Source organism: Lepus europaeus, chromosome 4, assembly GCF_033115175.1.
Source record: "Lepus europaeus isolate LE1 chromosome 4, mLepTim1.pri, whole genome shotgun sequence".
In the NCBI taxonomy this organism is placed as follows: Eukaryota; Metazoa; Chordata; class Mammalia; order Lagomorpha; family Leporidae; genus Lepus; species Lepus europaeus.
Window position 1 is genome coordinate 82942229 of NC_084830.1, and position 19520 is coordinate 82961748.

The window sequence follows — 19520 nt, forward strand, 5'->3', positions numbered from 1 at the left end:
GTGCCATATGGGATGCTGGCATTGCAGGTAGCAGCTTAACCCATTACACCACAGTGCTGTTCCCTAAAAGTTTTTTAAGAATGACAAACATCCTGAGACTTGGTCATCAGGGGTCTAATTCATTTCTTTAAGACTCATGAAACAAATAACATTTGAGTAACAATTTTCCCCTGAAGTACTCTAGGCTGGTTTTGTAAATGTCCTGGGTCAGGAATAGACATGACCCTTGCTACCAAAAATGTAACAAGCTATCCAAATGTATATACACCATAAAATACAAATAGTGTGGGAAACCATATTTTACTCACTATGCTGACCAATCCTAATATGTATTAATTTACATTTTTAAAAGACTTTTGGAAGTTAGGTACAAAAGTAAGAAGAAACTCAATGAAAATATTAGGAAAACCTATAAGACAAATACTCAAGAAACAACCTTCAAAAAAATAAGTTAATGTTTTTGCAATTGTCCTTAAAATTTGAAATAGGCCATTCGTTCTGAGAGCTCTCTACTTTAGCACCCTTGGAATGAATTCTTAGGATTATGATGTCTTCAAAGGTGTCACAGTCTCTCTTTTAGATACAGAAGATGAGTCTTCCACTCTACTAGACACAGCACAAAAAGTTTTTCTTCCACTCTCTCTCATACTGTCCAGCCGAAGAAATTAGATTTCTTTTGAAAGATTTCTGCTGGGTAAGAAAATCAACTCATAAACTGAAAAAAGAGACTCCTTTCAAATGAGGGCATGATCAATTTATCTATAAAAAAGCCAGTGGGGTCTGTCTCAAGTTTTCAAAAAATAAAGAAAAAAGAAAATATTATTTAAGGAATACTTTAAGGATAGAAAAATATAATAAACTAGAATAAATTACAATGAGGATGTTCATGCTTAAAATACCACATAATTATTATTATAGTAACCTTTCCCTTATAAAACCATGCACTTTAATAGAAGACCACAATGATTCTACAAGTTGCTTAGACAATTTACTTTGTATTAACTACCTATTTATTCAGTAAAAATTTACCAAGCACTTTATTAGTCACTGAACTAAGAATATATGAGAAAGAAATAGCTGGTCCCTTACCTAATAATGCTTATTCTGAGGAGGAAAGATATTTGTACAAAAAACTATGATGACAATGGAATACAGACAATGACAACACAGAAAAATGTGCAAAATATTCTGAGAAGCATTAGTTACTCCCATGGGAGGTCAGAAAGACTTCACACAAGGATTGACATCTCAGTTGGTCTTAGCAAAGAGGAGAAAGACTTCACACAAGGATTGACATCTCAGTTGGTCTTAGCAAAGAGGAGATAAAAGCATTTCAAATAAAGCAAGTATTTATACAAAGTACAAGTTTATGCAAAACATTTATCAAGTAGTCTGGTTCACATGACATTATACTTAAGGTCACATGTTACACAAGGTTATTAGCTATGAAAGCCAAAATAGTTTATGTAAATTGGTTCTGAAAAAGAGAAATTCTTCTAATATAGTAGCAGAAAATACTTTCTTTTGGTTGAAGATTAATTTTAAGCCCGTAGGAAAGAAGGGACTTGGTGCACTTTATTTTTCTCTTTTCCATGCAGCATGCTTGAGATGCTGTAAGCTTGGGGGAAGCCCTAACAAATAGTAAAGGCATGAATCTTCACTGAAGAGGAGGTCCGAAAGCACAAGAACTCAGGGTCCAATGATAAACTCTAAACAAAGCAGGACCGAGATGAAGGATTTATCATTTAAGGGACAAGTATATGATACTCAGAAATATCAAGAAATCTAGATCTTCCAAGAGCCTTCAGCAACTTGCTTAGTTTCAGGAATCCAGTCTGTGAGATATATACTCTCCAAGGTTCCTTCTTTTTTTTTTTTTTTTTTTTTTTAAGATTTATTTTATCTATTTGAAAGGCACAGTTACAGAGAGGGGGAGGGGGAGGGGGAGAGGCAAGGGGATTGGGAGGAAGAAGGAGAAGGATCAATCTTCCATCTGTTGGTTCACTCTCCAATGAGTTCAACAGCCAGGGCTGGGCCAGGCCAGGCTGAACCTAGGAGCCAGGAGCTTCATCTGGGTCTGCCCACTGACTTGGGCCATCCTCCACTGCTTTCCCAGATGCATTAGTAGGGAGAGGATGATGACTTGAACTTGTGCCCATATGGGATGCCAGCATGGCAGGAGGGCAGCTTAACCCATTATACCACAACACTGTCCCCACAAGGGGCCTTTCTTCAATGGCTAACACACAGGATACATAAGAAACTTAGTGACTAGAGAAAAAAATAATGATTAAATTTCTTGTATCTTACATTTGATTTACTGGTTTAGAGAATATGCTCTGACCTAACAGGAGACGGTTCAACGTTTCTCAGTTGGGCTCTGTGTAGAATTAAGTCCTAATGTCCTAAGGCAGTGGTTCTCAAATTGTGATCTCAGGATCCCTGGGAATCCCTGAGATTCTATAAAGGTCATGTGGACCCAAACACGTATTTGCGTGAGTCTGGACTGCCTTTGGATAGTTCAATTAAACAACACAGGTAACAATGCAGACACAGAGTATGAGGACCTCTATGAAGAAGGTAGAAAGATTTTCAAAATGTTAACATGATGTGATTCTTCTCACGAGAAAAAGTTCTTTTTTGGAGAAATGTATTCCCATAAAACTGTTCAACTTAACAAATAAGGAGTTCATTATTTTAAAATGAATTAATGACTGCATATTTCATAAGGTTATCATTTTTTTCTTCACTTTCATTTTATATGAAAGGAAGAGACAAAGATCTTCCATTTGCTGGTCTACTTCCCAATACCTGCAACAGTTGGGCTGTATCAGGCCAAAGCTAGAAGTCTAGAACTCAATTTGCTCAACTTGAGTCTCACGTGAGTGGCAGGGACCCAAGTACTTGAGCCATCATGTGCTCACACCCAGAATGAGCATCAGCAGAAAGTTGGATCAGAAATGGAGAGGTTAGAACTTAAACCAGCACTCTGGTATGGAATGGGAGAATGCTAAATGGTATTTTAACTGCTGCATCAAACGCCTGTCCATTTCTCAGTTTTAACTTCTAAAATGGAAAACACTGATAGCTGTGAGCCACGTGGGCTAAAGCTCTATGGGGTCCTCTTTCTTTTTTAAAAGTATAAAGAGTTTCTGAAACTGAAGTTTGAAAATCATTGCCTTGCGGCATCCATTGTATAAAATATTTTCGCTTTTATGCATCTAAGATGAGATACAGTCATTCAAATCACATTCTGTATTCTGGTTCAGATGACAAACCACTATTAAAAAACTAAATAGCACAGCATGAAATAGATATTCAATGAACATGAGTAAATGACAGAATTAGGATATTCTATTAACAGCAAGATGGCTTCAAGGCTAAATAAAAATATTGAAATAAGTTTTCAGGATAAGTTACCCTGCGGCTTATATTCTTATTTTATTTCACATGATTGGACAGACAGGCTGATCAGTTTCTAAAGCATTTCTGTTTAGACCACATAGCATGAGCATTTACTCCAACATTCACTAACACCTAACATCTGAGCCACACTTGTTGAAATCATTCATGTCACACTGCCTAGGAAAAACCCATCTTCTTAATACCACAATTCATCTCATGGCTATGGGTTATTAGTGTCTGGCAAATTGAATAGGCATAAAATAACATTAAAGCAAAAACAAACATAAAATGTACTTTTATAAATCAACTTTACTAAGATTATATATGCATTTTCGCTATACTTACTGTATCCCATATCTGTAGTTTTATCTGTTTCCCATCAATCGTTATCATTCGAGCACCAAACTCTACACCTGAATAGAGCAGAAAATTATTTGTCACATAAACTAGCAGAAATGTATTTCATATTCAAGGATTATAAAACAGAACATCTGTTTGCAAATAGGAGATATTAAACCAATTTTAAATAAATGCAGTTTCTATCCTTAGAAAATATATAAGTGAAGGCAGAGGTGATAATCAGCAATAAGAACATCCTTATAACACTAAGATATTAAAGTCTGACAATCAATACCAAGAAATCAACAACGGTCTTCATGTTTTGCTCAGTAACATAACACATCAACTGAAAAAGACATGAAAGAGCCATAATTATTAGCAACATATATTATTAAAATTTCTTAAAAACTACATTAATGTGGCAAAAAAGTCACTAAAAGGGATAGATGACTGTTACATCAAAGTTTTGGTTCTCAAAATGGTAATCAACTATCAAAGAAATGTCCAAATCTGCTTATTAGATACAAGCACTATTTCATATGTACTACAGGCACTGCTTAGTGAATAAACACACATGCAGAAATTAGCACATAATTTTAAATAAGTAGGGACATAAAAATGTAATTGTGTAATTTGTCCTTCATTTAATATTTCATGGACTTTTTTCTGCATCACAAACATCCTTGCAAATCAATATGCATGTACTGCACCATTATTTTTGATATCTCCATACTATTTCTTTATGTACAGAAAATTTACTAAATTGGAACTTCACTGCTACAAATTTAGGTTGTTTCCATATTTTCGCTAAGTAATGAATGCTGAAATGAAACCAGATTTCATCCTAGCAGAAAAACAGTTTCTAGTTTCCCAGGGAAGAGTATACTGCCAGTGCCATAATTCCATTTCAGTATCTCATAATTTGCTGAACTGCATTTAGGAAGGTGAGTGAGAAAGGCAATTTATCCTCCTCTACATTTTAGTACTTGTTCCATCCTAGGAGCATAGTCAAAACCAAGAAACTAACATGGATGTTCATATTTCTCAGGCTCAGAAATAAAGGAAATCTGTGGAAAAAAAACCCAGCAGTCGTGATGTCTAATCTAAAACAAGCACAACTGTAAAATTAATGCCCCATAAAAATCTTCATAACATTTACATATCTACCCTATGTATAAACACACATATTTTCATAACATGCACATACACACACACTTGAGTATATATTCACATCTGTTCATGGGGTGGGGAAACACACAAAACCACCATCTATTAATGACATGAAAATGAAAGTAGGTAAGGGAAGAAACCAGTGGCGTAGTACAAATATTCTTTGAAATGTATAGTATTTAAAAGGAATGTATTAAGGTACAAAAGTCTGTATGTCAGCAAGATATCTGACATACTGGAACTCTTTTCATGAATCTATTGTACTTAAAAAATACATAGAGAAAACTTTTCTTTCCATTGGCATAGGTGGGATGGCTTACCAAAATTCAAAAACATCTGCATTGCTTATTGGGATCCAAGAGTTTTTCAATGCAATGCATAATGTCAAATTGACAAAAAATAACTATGAGCAGAAACAGATCCAGGGATGCTCTTGAGACCAAGGATGAGAAAGCAACGCAAGCAAGGGTGATCAGACGCTCCCTCTCTGGATCTGATTTCCCAGGCAGAGGGACAAAGATACTGAAACCCCATCCTAGTAGGAGAAAGGCTAACAAGATCGCTTATGCGGCAGGATCACTGTTTTATAGTTCCTGCTTCTTGGTCTCTGTTTCTTCTGTCTTTGTCCATTCCCAAACCCAAGTCTCCACCCTCTTGTAATTCTAAATTCAACTCCATTATATTTCCTTTTGCTTCATTTACCCAGAATTAGGTTTGGCATGCTTATCTTTTTATTCAAAGTAAGCAAACAAGCTTAAAGTCTTTAAACAAAGATTTATGCCTCTAAAAATATATTTATTAAATTTTAAGTAAATCTGTTATATGAAAATCAAAAAGTTTCTAAAGCTGGGAAATGTCATAATACAACTGATGGTTTAACTTATCAATAGGGTCAAGATGGAGAATAAAAAACAAGGCAAAGAGTCCAATTAAAAGGCTACTGTACAATTTAGGCATGAGATAAAGAATGGTGACAGGAAGAAAAATATGCACCTCAAAAGGAAAAATTGACAAAGTGCTACTGATTACTCGAAACTATGACCTTTTTTTTCAGCTCCAGAAACATTAGTCTTTCTTATTTACCTTTGTATAACCATATCAATCTATGTTTTACCACTGTAATCTATGTTTTACCACTGTATTCTATGTGGCAAAAGAAAATACTGAAATCCAAAGTGTCCTCAAAGTCTTAGAAACAAACAAGAAACCAGTTTTTGGACAGTTAAGAATTTAAATCATTTTTCTTATGTATATATTTGAGAGTTTCATTTAGAAAGAGTTCCTTATCTTTTTTTTTTTTTTTCCTTTTTAAATGGGCTAAACTATCATCTCCTATGCCCTTGAGGTTCTTTTCCCAGATATAAATTACATACAAAATAGAACAGTTGGGATGGGTGTTTGGCCTAATGATCGTTAAGACATCTGCATCCCACATCAGAGTATCTGCACTTTTTTTTTTTTTTTTTTAAGATTTATTTATTTGAAAAAGTTACACAGAAAGAGGAGAGGCAGAGAGAGAGGTCTTCCATCCGATGGTTCACTCCCTAGATGGCTGCAATGGCATCGGCTGTGCCGATCCGAAGCCAGGAGCTAGGAGCCTCTTCTGGGTCTCCCACGTGGGTGCAGGGGCCCAAGGACTTGGGACATCTTCTATTGCCATCCCAGGCTTTAGCAGAGAGCTGGATTGGAAGAGAAGCAGCTGGGACTAGAACCGGCGCCCATATGGGATGCCAGTGCTTCAGGCCAGGTGTTAAACCACTGTGCCACAGCACCGGCCCCCAGAGTATCCGCACTTGATGCCTAGCTCCTGACTCCTGACTCCAGCAGCTTCCTGTTAATGAAGATCCTGTGAGGCAGCAGTGATGGCTCACATGATTGCGTTCCTGTCACACACATGGGAACTCTAGATTGAGTTCCCAGGTTCCAGCTTCTGCCCTAGCACTGTCCTGGCAGTTGCAGGCAATTGGAAGTGAACCAGATGATAGGAGCACTGGGTCTGTCTCTTTAAAAAAAAAAAAAAAAAAAAAAAAGCCTAATACACAGTAAGTATCCAATATGTCAGCTATTGTTATTAGTCCATGGTATGCAACAGATTTTCTTTTTGTGTGTGTGTGTGTGTTTTAAACTTTTATTTAATAAATATAAATTTTGAAAGTACAACTTTTGGATTATAGCAGTTTTTTCCCCCCATAACCACCCTCCCACCCACAAACCATCCTATCTCCTACTCCCTCTCCCATCCCATTCTTCATTAAGATTCATTTTTAATTCTCTTTACATACAGAAGATCAACTTAGTATATACTAAGTAAAGATTTCAACAGATTGCACCCAAACAGACACACAAAGTATAAAGTACTGTTTGAATACTAGTTTTCCTGTTAATTCTCATAGTACCACACATTAAAGACAGAGATCCTACATGGGGAGTAAGTGCACAGTGACTCCCATTGTTGATTTAACAATTGACACTCTTATTTATGGCGTCAGTAATCACCCGAGGCTCTTGTCATGAGATGCCAAGGCTATGGAAGCCTCTTGAGTTCACAAACGCTGACCTTAGTTAGACAAGGCCATAATCAAAGTGGAAGTTCTCTCCTTCCTTCAGGGAAAAGTATCTCCTTCTTTGATGGGGTATGCAACAGATTTTCTAAACCACCTGCATGACTATTGATGCCACCAGCCCTTATGAGAAAGGGTCATGAGTCAGAATCAAGTGATTGAGGACATACAGGAATGTGCAGAAGTAGAAGAGCCTCTTTCCTCCAGGTAAGCTGGGGCATACCCATTTGGATCTCTTTGTAATGTCGAGGTCAGAGCATCTGCTGGGCTGCTGAAGAGCCAAAGCGGAGAGTAGAGCAAGGTATCAGACAGTCTCAGCCTTCCTTAGACCAACACAGCACTACATAAACTTCTGCACCCTTTTCTGGTTGCTGGAGCCCAAACGTTGCTAAGATTCAAAATGGAAACTTGTGCAAAGCTGGCTTGATTTTACCTAATTCCAGAAAAAAGGAAAACTAGATACAAAAAAGTAATATCCTTTATTTTCTATGGAAAGTTGTGCGGAGAAATTGGAGACAGGAAATATAGGCAATTCTTTCTGAGGACTTTTGCTAAGATGAGATAAAAAGATTGAAAACTAGAAAAGAAAATACAATCATACCAAATAACCATGAAAAAAGGAAAAAAAAATTAATGTCTTAGGGGAAAAGATCGCTGAAGCATTGTCCTCTGAGCCAGTGTGACGGGGCTCAGAGCAGCCTGCTCTGGGGGACGCAGGCGAGGTCGCTTGCTAACATCCAGCTCTCCGCAGAGATGAGTAGGGCCCTGCAGAGAGTCCCAGGCCGTGGTGTGCACCCAGCTTGCTCCCTCTGCGTGCAGGTGGAGGGCGCCCTAGGGGTGGCATCCAGAATCCAGTCTGGCCCAGACCCTGGGAGTCTGGGGGTGGGGTGGGGGGAGAGGCTGGGCTTGCCTGGATGTACCCATCCTCCCCCAGGGGGCAGCAGCATCCTTCTGTGCCCCTGTCCCCTCCCAGCCCTTAGGGTGTTCTGCTCACCATCCCTGCCCACTCGGCTTCCTTGACATGTGCTATGAACATCCCTGACCCAGGTTCTGCCTGTCCCTGCCTGCCCCGAGTGGGCTTCTCCCCTGCCCGCCCTGTGTCTTCAGAACTCTTCCTGGAAGCTTCAGGCCTCACTGAAGACGTGGTCCTGCTCAGTTTGAGCTGGTGACCTAATGCAGGGCTCCACCACAGCCTCTGGGCTCGGGGGCCCCCGTGGCTCCTGGCCAGGCTGTGGGGGGAGGGCCAGCATCAGAGCAGGGCTGTCCGGCCCTGGAGTTCAGAGGGAGGTTTGGGAGTGGAGGCTCAGTGCTTTCCTTGACTGACTTTGTTATTTTTTGATGGACGGGTGTGCAGTTCTTTTTAAAATGAGGCAGGCCACAACCCCATCCCATGCCTCAGTTTCCCCATCTGTAAACTGTAGATATGACTACTGACCTACCTCGCAGGGGGCTGTGGGGAGGCAAAAGTGGACGTTTGTAAAGTGCTTTGTAAATAAACTGCTGTCTGAATGCCAAAAAAATTAAAAAGTTCCTTTGGCTAGGAACTTAATAAGTTCATTCACAGATGCAAGAAGGCTGAGTTTATGGACACACTGTAGTAGGTGGGTATGTTGGTGATGGAAATCTGTTATTTGCCTCTTTTTGAAAAAAAAAAAAAAGATTTATTTATTTGAAAGGCAGAGTTACAGAGAGAGAGAGAGGAGCAGAGTCAGAGAGGGATATCTTCCATCTGCTGGTTTACTCCCCAAATGGCCACAACAGCTGGAGCTGAGATAATGTGGAGCCAGGAGCTTCTGGGTCTCCCATGTGGGTGCAGGGGCCCAAGGGTTTGAGCCATCCTCCACTGCTTTCCCAGACACATTAGCAGGGAGCTGGATTAGAAGTGGAGCAGCCAGGACATGAACCAGCAACCACTGCAGGGGGCAGTTTAATCTGCTAAGCCACAGCAGCAGCCCATTGTTTCTATTTTCTGAGTGAAATAGAACCCAAGGTTATCAACTGAGTGAGAAGAAAGGACAGGAGTTGCATGTGCAAAAAGCTATAGGAAAGAGGAGACTGAAAGGATGGAAATAATGAGGCTAGTGAACATGGCTCTTTCTCTCTAGCCATGTCTAGTTAATATACATGCAGGCACGGAGTAGACAGTTGAATTTAATGTATGATTTAGCTAAGAGTGGGACAAAGGGATTAAGGGTGTATGCAGCAATGACTATAATGATATAGTAGTTAGAATTAAATCTGATTGAGGAAGGAGGTAATACGAAAAGAAGAGTGGTGAGAATGAGAAGATGGTAGGATCAAAGGATTATAGCTTTGATGTACTAAAAAAAAAAAAAATTGAATTGTTAGCATTAGAAACTGTAGGGGGTAAGCTCGAAGCATGGCAGGAATAGTTTAAATAGCCAGATGTACAAACTGCAATTGTGGAGTAGTTCCAGGTATTGGTAATGTGAAGGTACCAATTGTGACCAAAAGAGTGAATAGTTGAAGGAAGACAGAAGCAAGATCACGGGAGAAGAGAAAGTAAAGGAACTGAGAAACCAGGATATATGCGGGTGTGCGCTTGTATGTGTGCAAGAGACAGACAATATACCACATATTTCTAGCTGGGTCTTCAATACTTAAAAGTCATTGCTCCAATGTTTCTCTCTCTCTCTTCTTAAAGATTTACTTGTTTATTTGAAAGATTATGGGGAATGGGATGAGGAGGGGTATCTTCCATCTGCTGGTTCACTCCCCAAATAGGAAGGGCTGGGGCTGGGCCAGACTGAAGCTATAAGTCTGGAACTCCCTCTGGTTTCCCACATGGGTGCAGGGGCCCAAGCACTTGGGCCATCTGCTGCTTTGCCAAGCACATTAGCAAGGAGCTGATCAGAAGTGGAGCAGCTGGGACTCCAATCAGCACTCACATGAGATTGCTGGCTTTGCATGTGGCAGCTTAACCTGATGCAATGCACCTCAACCCAGCCCGCTCCAATGCTTCTCAAACTTAAATGCCTACAGGAATCACTTGGAGATCCTGTTAAAATGCAAATTATGGGGGTGGATGTTATGGCTCAGCAGGTTAAACCAAGACTTGGGAAGCTCCTATCCCATATCAGAGAACTGTTCTCTGGCTACTCTGCTTCTGATCTAGTTTCTTGGTGTGCCCAGAAATACAGTGGGTGATGGCTCAAGTGCATGAGTCCCTACCACCCATGTAGGAGACCTGAGTGGAGTTCTAGGCTCCTGGCTTTGGCCTGGCTCAGCTCCAACTGTTGGAGGCATTTGGGGAGTGAACCAGGGGATGGAAGATCTTTGTCTCTCCCCTCCTCTTTCAGTCTGCCTTTCAAATAAACTTTTTAAAAATACAAATTATCACTCAATAGTCTTTAATAGGCTCCCATGTGATACTGATGGTGCTGGTCCATTGCAGTAGCCCAGGAGCTTGAGTTGCAAGGCTCTAGTCTAAACCTTCAATGTGACTATCTATGAAACTACTTTGTAAATAGACTTTATCTTACTTCTCAATGAGATAGACAAAGGGTAAAGAACATTTTAGACTCTTTCTTGACCTTCTATAGTCTTTTACTTTCTCTTTTGTAGCATCTAAAACTTTTTTGATTATAAACCAGTATTGTTTTATCATCTATTCATCAGACAAATATGCAGCAGAGTCAACATATGATCTAATGCCTATTTTAGCAAACATTCTAATGTTTCTTTTAAAAATATGTGCTAAGGGGCTGGCGCTGTGGCGCAGCAGGTTAATCCTCCACCTGTGGCGCTGGCATCCCATATGGGTGCCGGTTCTAGTCCCGGCTGCCCCTCTTCTGATTCAGCTCTCTGCTATGGCCTCAGAAAGAAGCAGAAAATGGTCCAAGTCCTTGGGCCCCTGCACCCGCGTGGGAGACCATAAAGAAGCACCTGGCTCCTGGCTTCAGATCGGCACAGCTCCGGCCATTGCGGCCATCTGGGGAGTGGACCAACAGAAGTAAGATCTCTCTCTGTCTCTTCCTCTCACTGTCTATAACTCTGCCTCTCAAATAAATAAATAAAATCTTTTAAAAAAATAAAAATATGTGCTAATAATCTGCTAACAGTATGTTTCAAAAATAAATTTCTGTGTTAGGTGTCAAAAATGTTAAGTGGGCCTTCTGCAGAAGCAGAAACAATAATTAACAATACATACTGCTTCTATTGCTCTGAATTTAGCTTGACTGACTGACTGACTGGCAGCATTCAATGTGTAACAAGTATACTGCATGTAACTCTCCACAGGCAGGAAGGGGTGAGAAAAACGATTAGATCAGTCTTTACTTTCAAAATTGCCTTTCAGTGGGAAAGGCATTAATTTTCATCATCAATAATGAACATTAAGCACCTATTAGTGTTTTGAGAACAGTTATATGATCTTAAATAGTTCAGTTTATTTCAGAGAAATTTATGGATTTTCTTAAGTATCATGAAACATACTAAATATTGAGACCCTTTGCTGGGTTGAATACACACACATTTACTTCACAGGACCTACAATGAAATCCAAGTTTAAAAGATAAGTTCATGGTAGCTACCATCTTTACTCTGATAATGGTCAGACTATGATTTATCTACCTTGTGAAAGTCCACTGGATGTAGTTTCCCTGAATACACGGCAAGTAACAGATGGAACCACCTATAATTATCTTCCGTAAGATTTACTTTGTCTTTTTAGGGGGAATGACTCTGATCACAAAGAAGTCCTAACACAGGACCTACTATGGACACCACCATTTATCACCCAAGTTGGTGCTCAGCATTATGTTGAAACTGAGTGCCCAAATCAGAGGTGGGGAACCTTTTCTCTGCCAAGGCCATCTGGATATTTAAAACATCATTTGTGGGCCATACAAAATTATCAACTTAAAAATTAGCCTGCTATAGATTTATTGCATTTTGAGTCCCACCTGTGATCACCCTGGCGGGCCCAAATCAAATGATTTCACAAAACTTATACAACCTTTGGGTAGGGCATTCCTCAGCTCTGGCTTATACAGTTACTCTATCTTAGCTGTTTTTCAGCACTTTTTATAGTTCTTCTGTTCCAGTCAACAAGGCTTTCCCACAGCATGGACATACAAATCTCATTTCCTATAAGTAGGAGCTATAGTCCGGGTAAGCACAGTTAGTTGTTTATGCAAGAACCTCAGTGAGTGGAGCTATCAAATAAGGGTACACTATGAGAAGAAAAGTTAGAGTGTAAAAAATTACTGGGAAGAGCAGTAAGGACTTGATGGGATATAGTATTATTATGTGTTAGTAAAAACAGAAAGCAAAAGTGGGAGACAGAAAAATCAGAAATGTAGGAGTCACTGATACAGCAGAGAAGTGATTATTACAGTAGACTAGAGACAAGTATGTAAGGACTAGCTAGGAGGGCTAGATGTGAGGGAATTATGGGGATGGATATTTATGACTATTGATAAAACTATACCCCCCTCCAATTTGTTACCCATGTTGTACAGAGTATGACTCTGGACCCATGGCCAAAGCTGAGAGAACAAAGGGTGAAGGGACCTGAAGCAAGTTAAGCCAATGAGCTAAGGAACTTGGAATTGAGTATAAGAGAATCTACTCTCTAGCTGGGGATACGAACTTTGGAGCTATCGATAGCAAGGATTTCCCAGCATGGAGACAGAAAAAATACAATTACTGGTCAATAAGAAAAAAATGGAACTGGCAAAGGGAAAAAAGAGAGAGAAAAGAAAGGAAGGATGTGAAATGGAGACACAGAACTTCCTGTGCTCCTGCCATTAAGAGCTCTGAGCTCTTGTCCCAGGCTGATATGGCTGCCTCTCTGCCCTCAGGTTATGTGGGACACTCCTGAATAGTAAAAACAATAAATTCTACTTTTGCTTAAGATGAGTTAGGATGTCTCTTTGGTCTGCTCCCTCATATTTCTACAAAGAATAACCTATGCCAATTTCTGACAATAGGCACAGGCCTATTCTCTCCAATGGGCATGCCAGTATATATCAGAAATTTATAGTAAGCTTTTGTTTAGCATCCAATACTGTTTGGCTAGTTTCTTAGTACTAATCTATTGAGCAAAGAACAGATCCTAAACAAAAATGAGTTTCCAAAAGTTAAAAGTCCTGAGAGCCAAGATGAAACAGCATTGCCCATTTTATCCATCATTATGAAACAGTATGCATGGATTTCAATTTTTTTGAACTTATAATACCATCTTTCAAGAACTTTCTGAAGTACTCATATATATACTTGAAGGCACCAAAATTAGAGTATGAACAGTCTTATTGACAGCTACAAATGAAAGGTTTTAATATATCCATAAAATACAAGTGGTTTATTTAAATCTATTAATTAATCTAATAATCTGACACTCTTCTATATTTGAATTTGTATTTTAAAAATACATAGGAGAGGGGGCCAGCACAGTGGCACAGCAGGTTAAAGTCCCCACCTGCAGTGCCTGCATCCCATATGGGTGCTGGTTTGAGTTCCTGCTGCACCACTTCCAATCCAACTCTCTGCTGTGGCCTGGGAAAGCAGAAGATGGCCCAAGTCCTTAGGCCCCTGCACCCATGTGGGAGATCCAGAAGAAGCTCCTGGCTCCTGGCTTCAGACTGGCACAACTCCAGCCGTTACAGCCAACTGGGGAGTGAACCAGCAGATGGAAGACCTCTCTCTGCCTCTCTGTAACTCTTTCAAATAAATAAATCTTAAAAAAAAAAAAAAAAAAAAACATAGGGAGGATATCACTGTGGAGTAGCAGGTAAAGTTGCTGCCTACAGTGCTGGCATCCCATATAAGCTCTGGTTCAAGTCCCAGCTGCTCCATTTTTTTTTTTTTTTTTTTTGGACAGGCAGAGTTAGACAGTGAGAGAGAGAGAGAGACAGAGAGAAAGGTCTTCCTTTTTCCGTTGGTTCACCCCCACAAGTGGCCACTACGGCTGGTGCGCTGTGCCAATCCGAAGCCAGGAGCCAGGTGCTTCCTCCTGGTCTCCTGTGCAGGTGCAGGGCCCAAGGACCTGGGCCATCCTCCACTGCACTGCTGGGCCACAGCAGAGAGCTGGCCTTGAAGAGGAGCAACTGGAACAGAATCCGGCGCCCTAACTGGGACTAGAACCCGGGGTGCTGGCGCCACAGGCGGAGGATTAGCCTAGTGAGCCCCGGCACAGGCCGTGCTCCACTTCTTTTTTTTTTTTTTTTTTGACAGGCAGAGTGGACAGTGAGAGAGACAGAGAGAAAGGTCTTCCTTTTGCCATTGGTTCACCCTCCAATGGCCGCCGCGGTAGTGCGCTGAGGCCAGCGCAATATGCTGATCTGATGGCAGGAGCCAGGTGCTTCTCCTGGTCTCCCATGGGGTGCAGGGCCCAAGCACTTGGGCCATCCTCCACTGCACTCCTGGGCCACAGCAGAGAGCTGGCCTTGAAGAGGAGCAACTGGAACAGAATCCGGCGCCCCAACTGGGACTAGAACTCGGGGTGCCGGCGCCACAGGTGGATGATTAGCCTAGTGAGCCCCAGCACAGGCCGTGCTCCACTTCTAATCTAGCTCTCTGCTATGGCCTGGGAAAGCAATGGAAGATGGCTCAAGTCTTTGGGCCCCTGAACCCATGTGGGAGACCCAGAAGTTCCAGGTTTCTGGGTTTGGATTGGCTCATTTCCAGCTGTTGTGGCCATTTGGGGAGTGAACTAGCAGATGGAAGACCTCTCTCTCTCTCTGTCTCTGCAACTCTGCCTTTCAGATAAGTAAATAAATATTTTAAAAAACACATAGGACATGAAAGCAATGCTATAAATAGCAAGTTAATAAAATCAATGGCAAATAGGTAGTCATTGGCTAAAGATTTATTAACAATCAGTTGTAGGGGCCAGCGCCGTGGCTCACTTGGTTAATCCTCCCATATGGGTGCCGGGTTCTAGTCCCGGTTGCTACTCTTCCAGTCCAGCTCTCTGCTGTGGCCCAGGAGGGCAGCGGAGGATGGCTCAAGTGCTTGGGCCCCTGCACTGGCATGGGAGACCAGGAGGAGGCACCTAGCTCTTGACTTCAGATTGGCATAGTTCCAGCCATAGTGGCCATTTGGGGGGTGAACCAACAGAAGGAAGACCTTTCTCTCTGTCTCTCTCTCTCTCTCTCTCTCACTGTCTAACTCTATTTGCCAAACAATAACAAAAAATAAATAATCAGTTGTAAACAGTAACTAGCTTTAAAAATTACCTTTTTTCTGCATATTTTACTAAGCTCTAGCTCTTAAAATAGACTTATAAGATACAGACTTAGAAGAATAATCCAGCTAGATTCTTCGGCTTTCAGGATGTAATTTTTAAACAAACAAGAACCTCCAAACAGAATGACTATCTAAACTTTTTAGTGTTTTACTCCTTTACAACTTTGTATACTAATAAAAATTAGGTAATACCAGTATTTTACATAGTAACAGCTAATATTTGTTGACTATGTTACCAGTAATTATCTTTACTATTCACAAATATAAAATGGTAGTTTTCTTAGTAATTATAGTATATTTTTATATACTGTATGTTATAGTATAACAGTACTAGGCACTGTTCCAATGTTTTACATTTATTTACTATCATTGGGGTTGGTTTTACTATTATTTTCCTTGTATAGACAGAGAAACTTAGACAACGAATGGTGAAGTGGCTTGCCCAGCTGGTTAGTGGTAGCACCTTGATTCAACAATATTCAGCAAGCTGGTCCAGTTCTCCCACTTGTACCACAATGCTCCATTTGTCTTTCAATAATGCTTGCCTCACCAAGAGATGTAACAGAAATTTTAATATAAATGTCTTTTTGCATTCTCTGCATTCTACCATTCCCAAGTTTGGTAAATGTTTTTACTACACATTTAAAAAAAAAAAAAAAGGAGACCAAACTCTCCAAAGGCAACAAGTCTGGTTTTATTGATTTTGGAATTATCACCAAAATAATGGACCCTCTAGAATCTTTAAACTATTCAAAAATTTTCATGCTTCTCATTTCTTTTGTAAAACTTACCAATAGTAAGGTCGTGCACTGGCTGAAACCTCTTGTCCGTAAACTGTAGCAATAAGCATGATTTACCAACACCTGAAAGTTAAAAACGAAAAAACAATTAAGAGACAAAACTCACACAAACGGAGAAACACTTTACAAAAGTGAAAGCACAAGTGGTAGCCAGGGATTCTGGTGCTCTGTGTGCAACCTACCACAACTTCTCTGTATTCTAATTTATTGAGAAATTCAATGACTGGTGATCTAGGTGGAAGTTGTTCACCCTTTCTTATTCACTCAATGTTTCCTGTGAAAGGACAATTAGTCAAGTACTCCAAGTAGCTGTCCCACAACACTCATGTAGTAAGTTTCATTCATTTATGCCTTTTGCATAATACTGAAAATATTTAAAGCATAATTTCTTCTTTTTGTGGTTCATTGTATCATATTCCCTAAACAATAAGTATTTGAGACCTATCTTACAGGTAAAATGCTTGCTGTTTTCTTGCTAATCTAGTGAGCAACTGTAATCTGAATTGTATTCCTTCATTCTACTAAAACTGACCTCATTCAGGTCTGGTATAATGTCCAGATTCTTAAATTCAAAGGAATTCCCTATATATCTCCTACATGCTATGGAGAACTGGGTATTGAAGACAACACCTCCTTTCTATTCATTTTCAGGTCCTCTAAAAATTACTCCTTATTCTTACACTGGAGTTAAGTCTGCTTAATTGACAGCATCCTGCACTTTTACAAAATACGAGATAGTCATCATTCATTGATTAATTCAAAGTCTTTGCTGAATGTTAAGCATCGACTGCACTAGAGATTTGAAGACAGAGTGGAAAACCAGTATGGTTCTTGTGTATGGAACTTAAAGTTTAGTGTAGGCAGAGAAATTAAACAAAATGAACACTCAAATGATATATATATATACACACACACACATATACATAATGTAATTTTCAATATTTATAATAACTATGATTTGAAAGAAAAGACTGAAGTGCTATGATAAAGAGTAACAAGACATTTAATTAGACTAAAGGAATACAGAAGATCTTTCTGAAGGAGTGAAAAACTAGGCATTTCAAATGTCTTCTTGATTGTATCTCCATGAGAAAAAGAGATTATCACTATATTGTTACCTGTTATCTATCATATAGTATAGAGAAGGCACTACTGAATGGCTGGGTTCTAGTGTCAAAATGCTAAAGAATGCATGGGGCTGGTGTTGTGGCTCACTTGGTTAGGTGCTGGGTTCTAGTCCCGGTTGCTCCTCTTCCAGTCCAGCTCTCTGCTGTGGCCCGGGAGTGCAGTGGAGGATGGCCCAAGTGCTTGGGCCCTGCACCTGCACAGGAGACCAGGAAGAAGCACCTGGCTCCTGGCTTCGGATCGGCGCAGCGCGCCAGCCGTAACAGCCATTGAGGGGTGAACCAATGGAAGGAAGACCTTTCTCTCTGTCTCTCTCTCTCATTGTCTAACTCTGCCTGTCAAAATTAAAAAAAAAAAAAAAAATGCTAAAGAATGTAAAAATGTCCAGTAACAAATGAAAAAAACTGTAAATATATGGCTTTGTTTTAGGAAATGCTTTATTTGTTCAAAATGTTATGACTGTTTAAGGTTCTAGTGAACTGAAAATAAATGGAATTTCAAAGCATGTGACCTTAAAAAAGTTTTCTTCCCTGTTACATTACAAGAGGCTCAAAGTTAAACTCATTTTATTAGATTGTTAAATCTTTTCAATAGCCTGTCAGGTCTAAGATGAAAGGACAGTTTTTCTAGGAGTCAGTTTCAAGGGCAAGCATTTGGCCCAAGTGGTTAAGATGCTTGTGTAGCACCTTGGAGTGCATGGTCAACTCCCAGGTCTGGCTCCTGATTCTCCCTTCCTGCTAATGCAGAGGGGAGCCAGCAGTGATGACTCAAGTAGTTGGGTTCCTGCAACCCATAAAGGGAAACCTGGATTGAGCTTTGGTCTGGCCCAGTCCTGGCCATTGCAGGCAATGGGAGTCCTCTCTTCTCTCTCTCTCTCTCTCTCTCTCTCTCTCTCTCTCTCTCTCTCTCTCTCTCTTCTGCTTTCCCTCAAATACATCAATCTCTCTAATAAACCAAAAGGCAGTTATGAAGCATATGAAAAGAATTTGTTCTATGTACAAAGCTCAGGATAAAGTAAAATCCTCTTTGAAAAGGCATCAAAGAACAAAATAGGTGAACAATTAAGATCCGAATATTCCGTTCTTTAACAGCCAATAATTTTTCAGTTTAGGAAAAAACTGTGTTTAGAAATCACAAATTGAGGCTGGTGCTGAGGCATAGTGGGTTAAACCTCCATCTGCAGTGCTGGCATCCCATGTGGGTGCCGGTTCGCATCAGCTGCTCCACTTTTGATCCAGCTCTCTGCTTTTGACCTGGGAAAGCAGTGGAGGATGGCCCAAATGCTTGGGTCCCTGCACCCACATAGGAGACCCAGAGGAAGCTCCTGGCTTAGGACTGGCACAGCTCCAGCTGTTACGGCCATTTGGGGAGCGAACCAGTGGATGGAAGACCTCTGTCTCTTCCTCTCCACTGTCTCTAACTCTGCCTCTCAAATAAATAAATAAATCTTAAAAAAAAATCACAAGTTTTATCAGGGACCTCAAGAAGAGTGGTAATCACTTAAATGATTAAATAGCCTGAAAAACTTTCCTTACCTAATAAAAGAACATCTCTCTAGTAATACAAATATTAATTCTGTAAAAGTGCTGGTTAAATGTAAAAAAAGCTTACTCTTCAGCTGCTTAAAGATTCCATATTCTTAGTTCAAGTAATCACTTAAATTATCACTCGATGTAGTGAATATATAGGTTTCCGAGGTGTCCTTAACTACAAATCTAGTTGATGTGGTTTTACTTACAGATAGCTTAGTTATCTGGTATTTGTTGACACTGACTATATATATATATATATATATATATATATATATATATATATATATATATATTTAAAGATTATTTATCTGAAAAGCAGAGTTACAGAGAGGCAGAGGCAGAGATAGGTCAAGGTCTTCCTCCCGCTAGTTCACTCC

At 40.0% G+C, this 19520-nt stretch overlaps 1 protein-coding gene across 2 annotated transcripts in view; it reads right to left on the reverse strand.

The window, feature by feature from the left end:
- RAB2A (RAB2A, member RAS oncogene family) overlaps nt 1-19520 on the reverse strand; it is a 90686-nt gene that overhangs the window by 37770 nt on the left and 33396 nt on the right. For both annotated transcript variants that reach the window (XM_062188458.1, XM_062188459.1), the window contains exons 2-3: nt 16478-16549; nt 3751-3818 (exon numbers count right to left, since the gene is read on the reverse strand). In XM_062188458.1, the coding sequence (XP_062044442.1) occupies nt 3751-3818; nt 16478-16549 (140 nt within the window). The remainder of the gene's footprint in view (nt 1-3750; nt 3819-16477; nt 16550-19520) is intronic.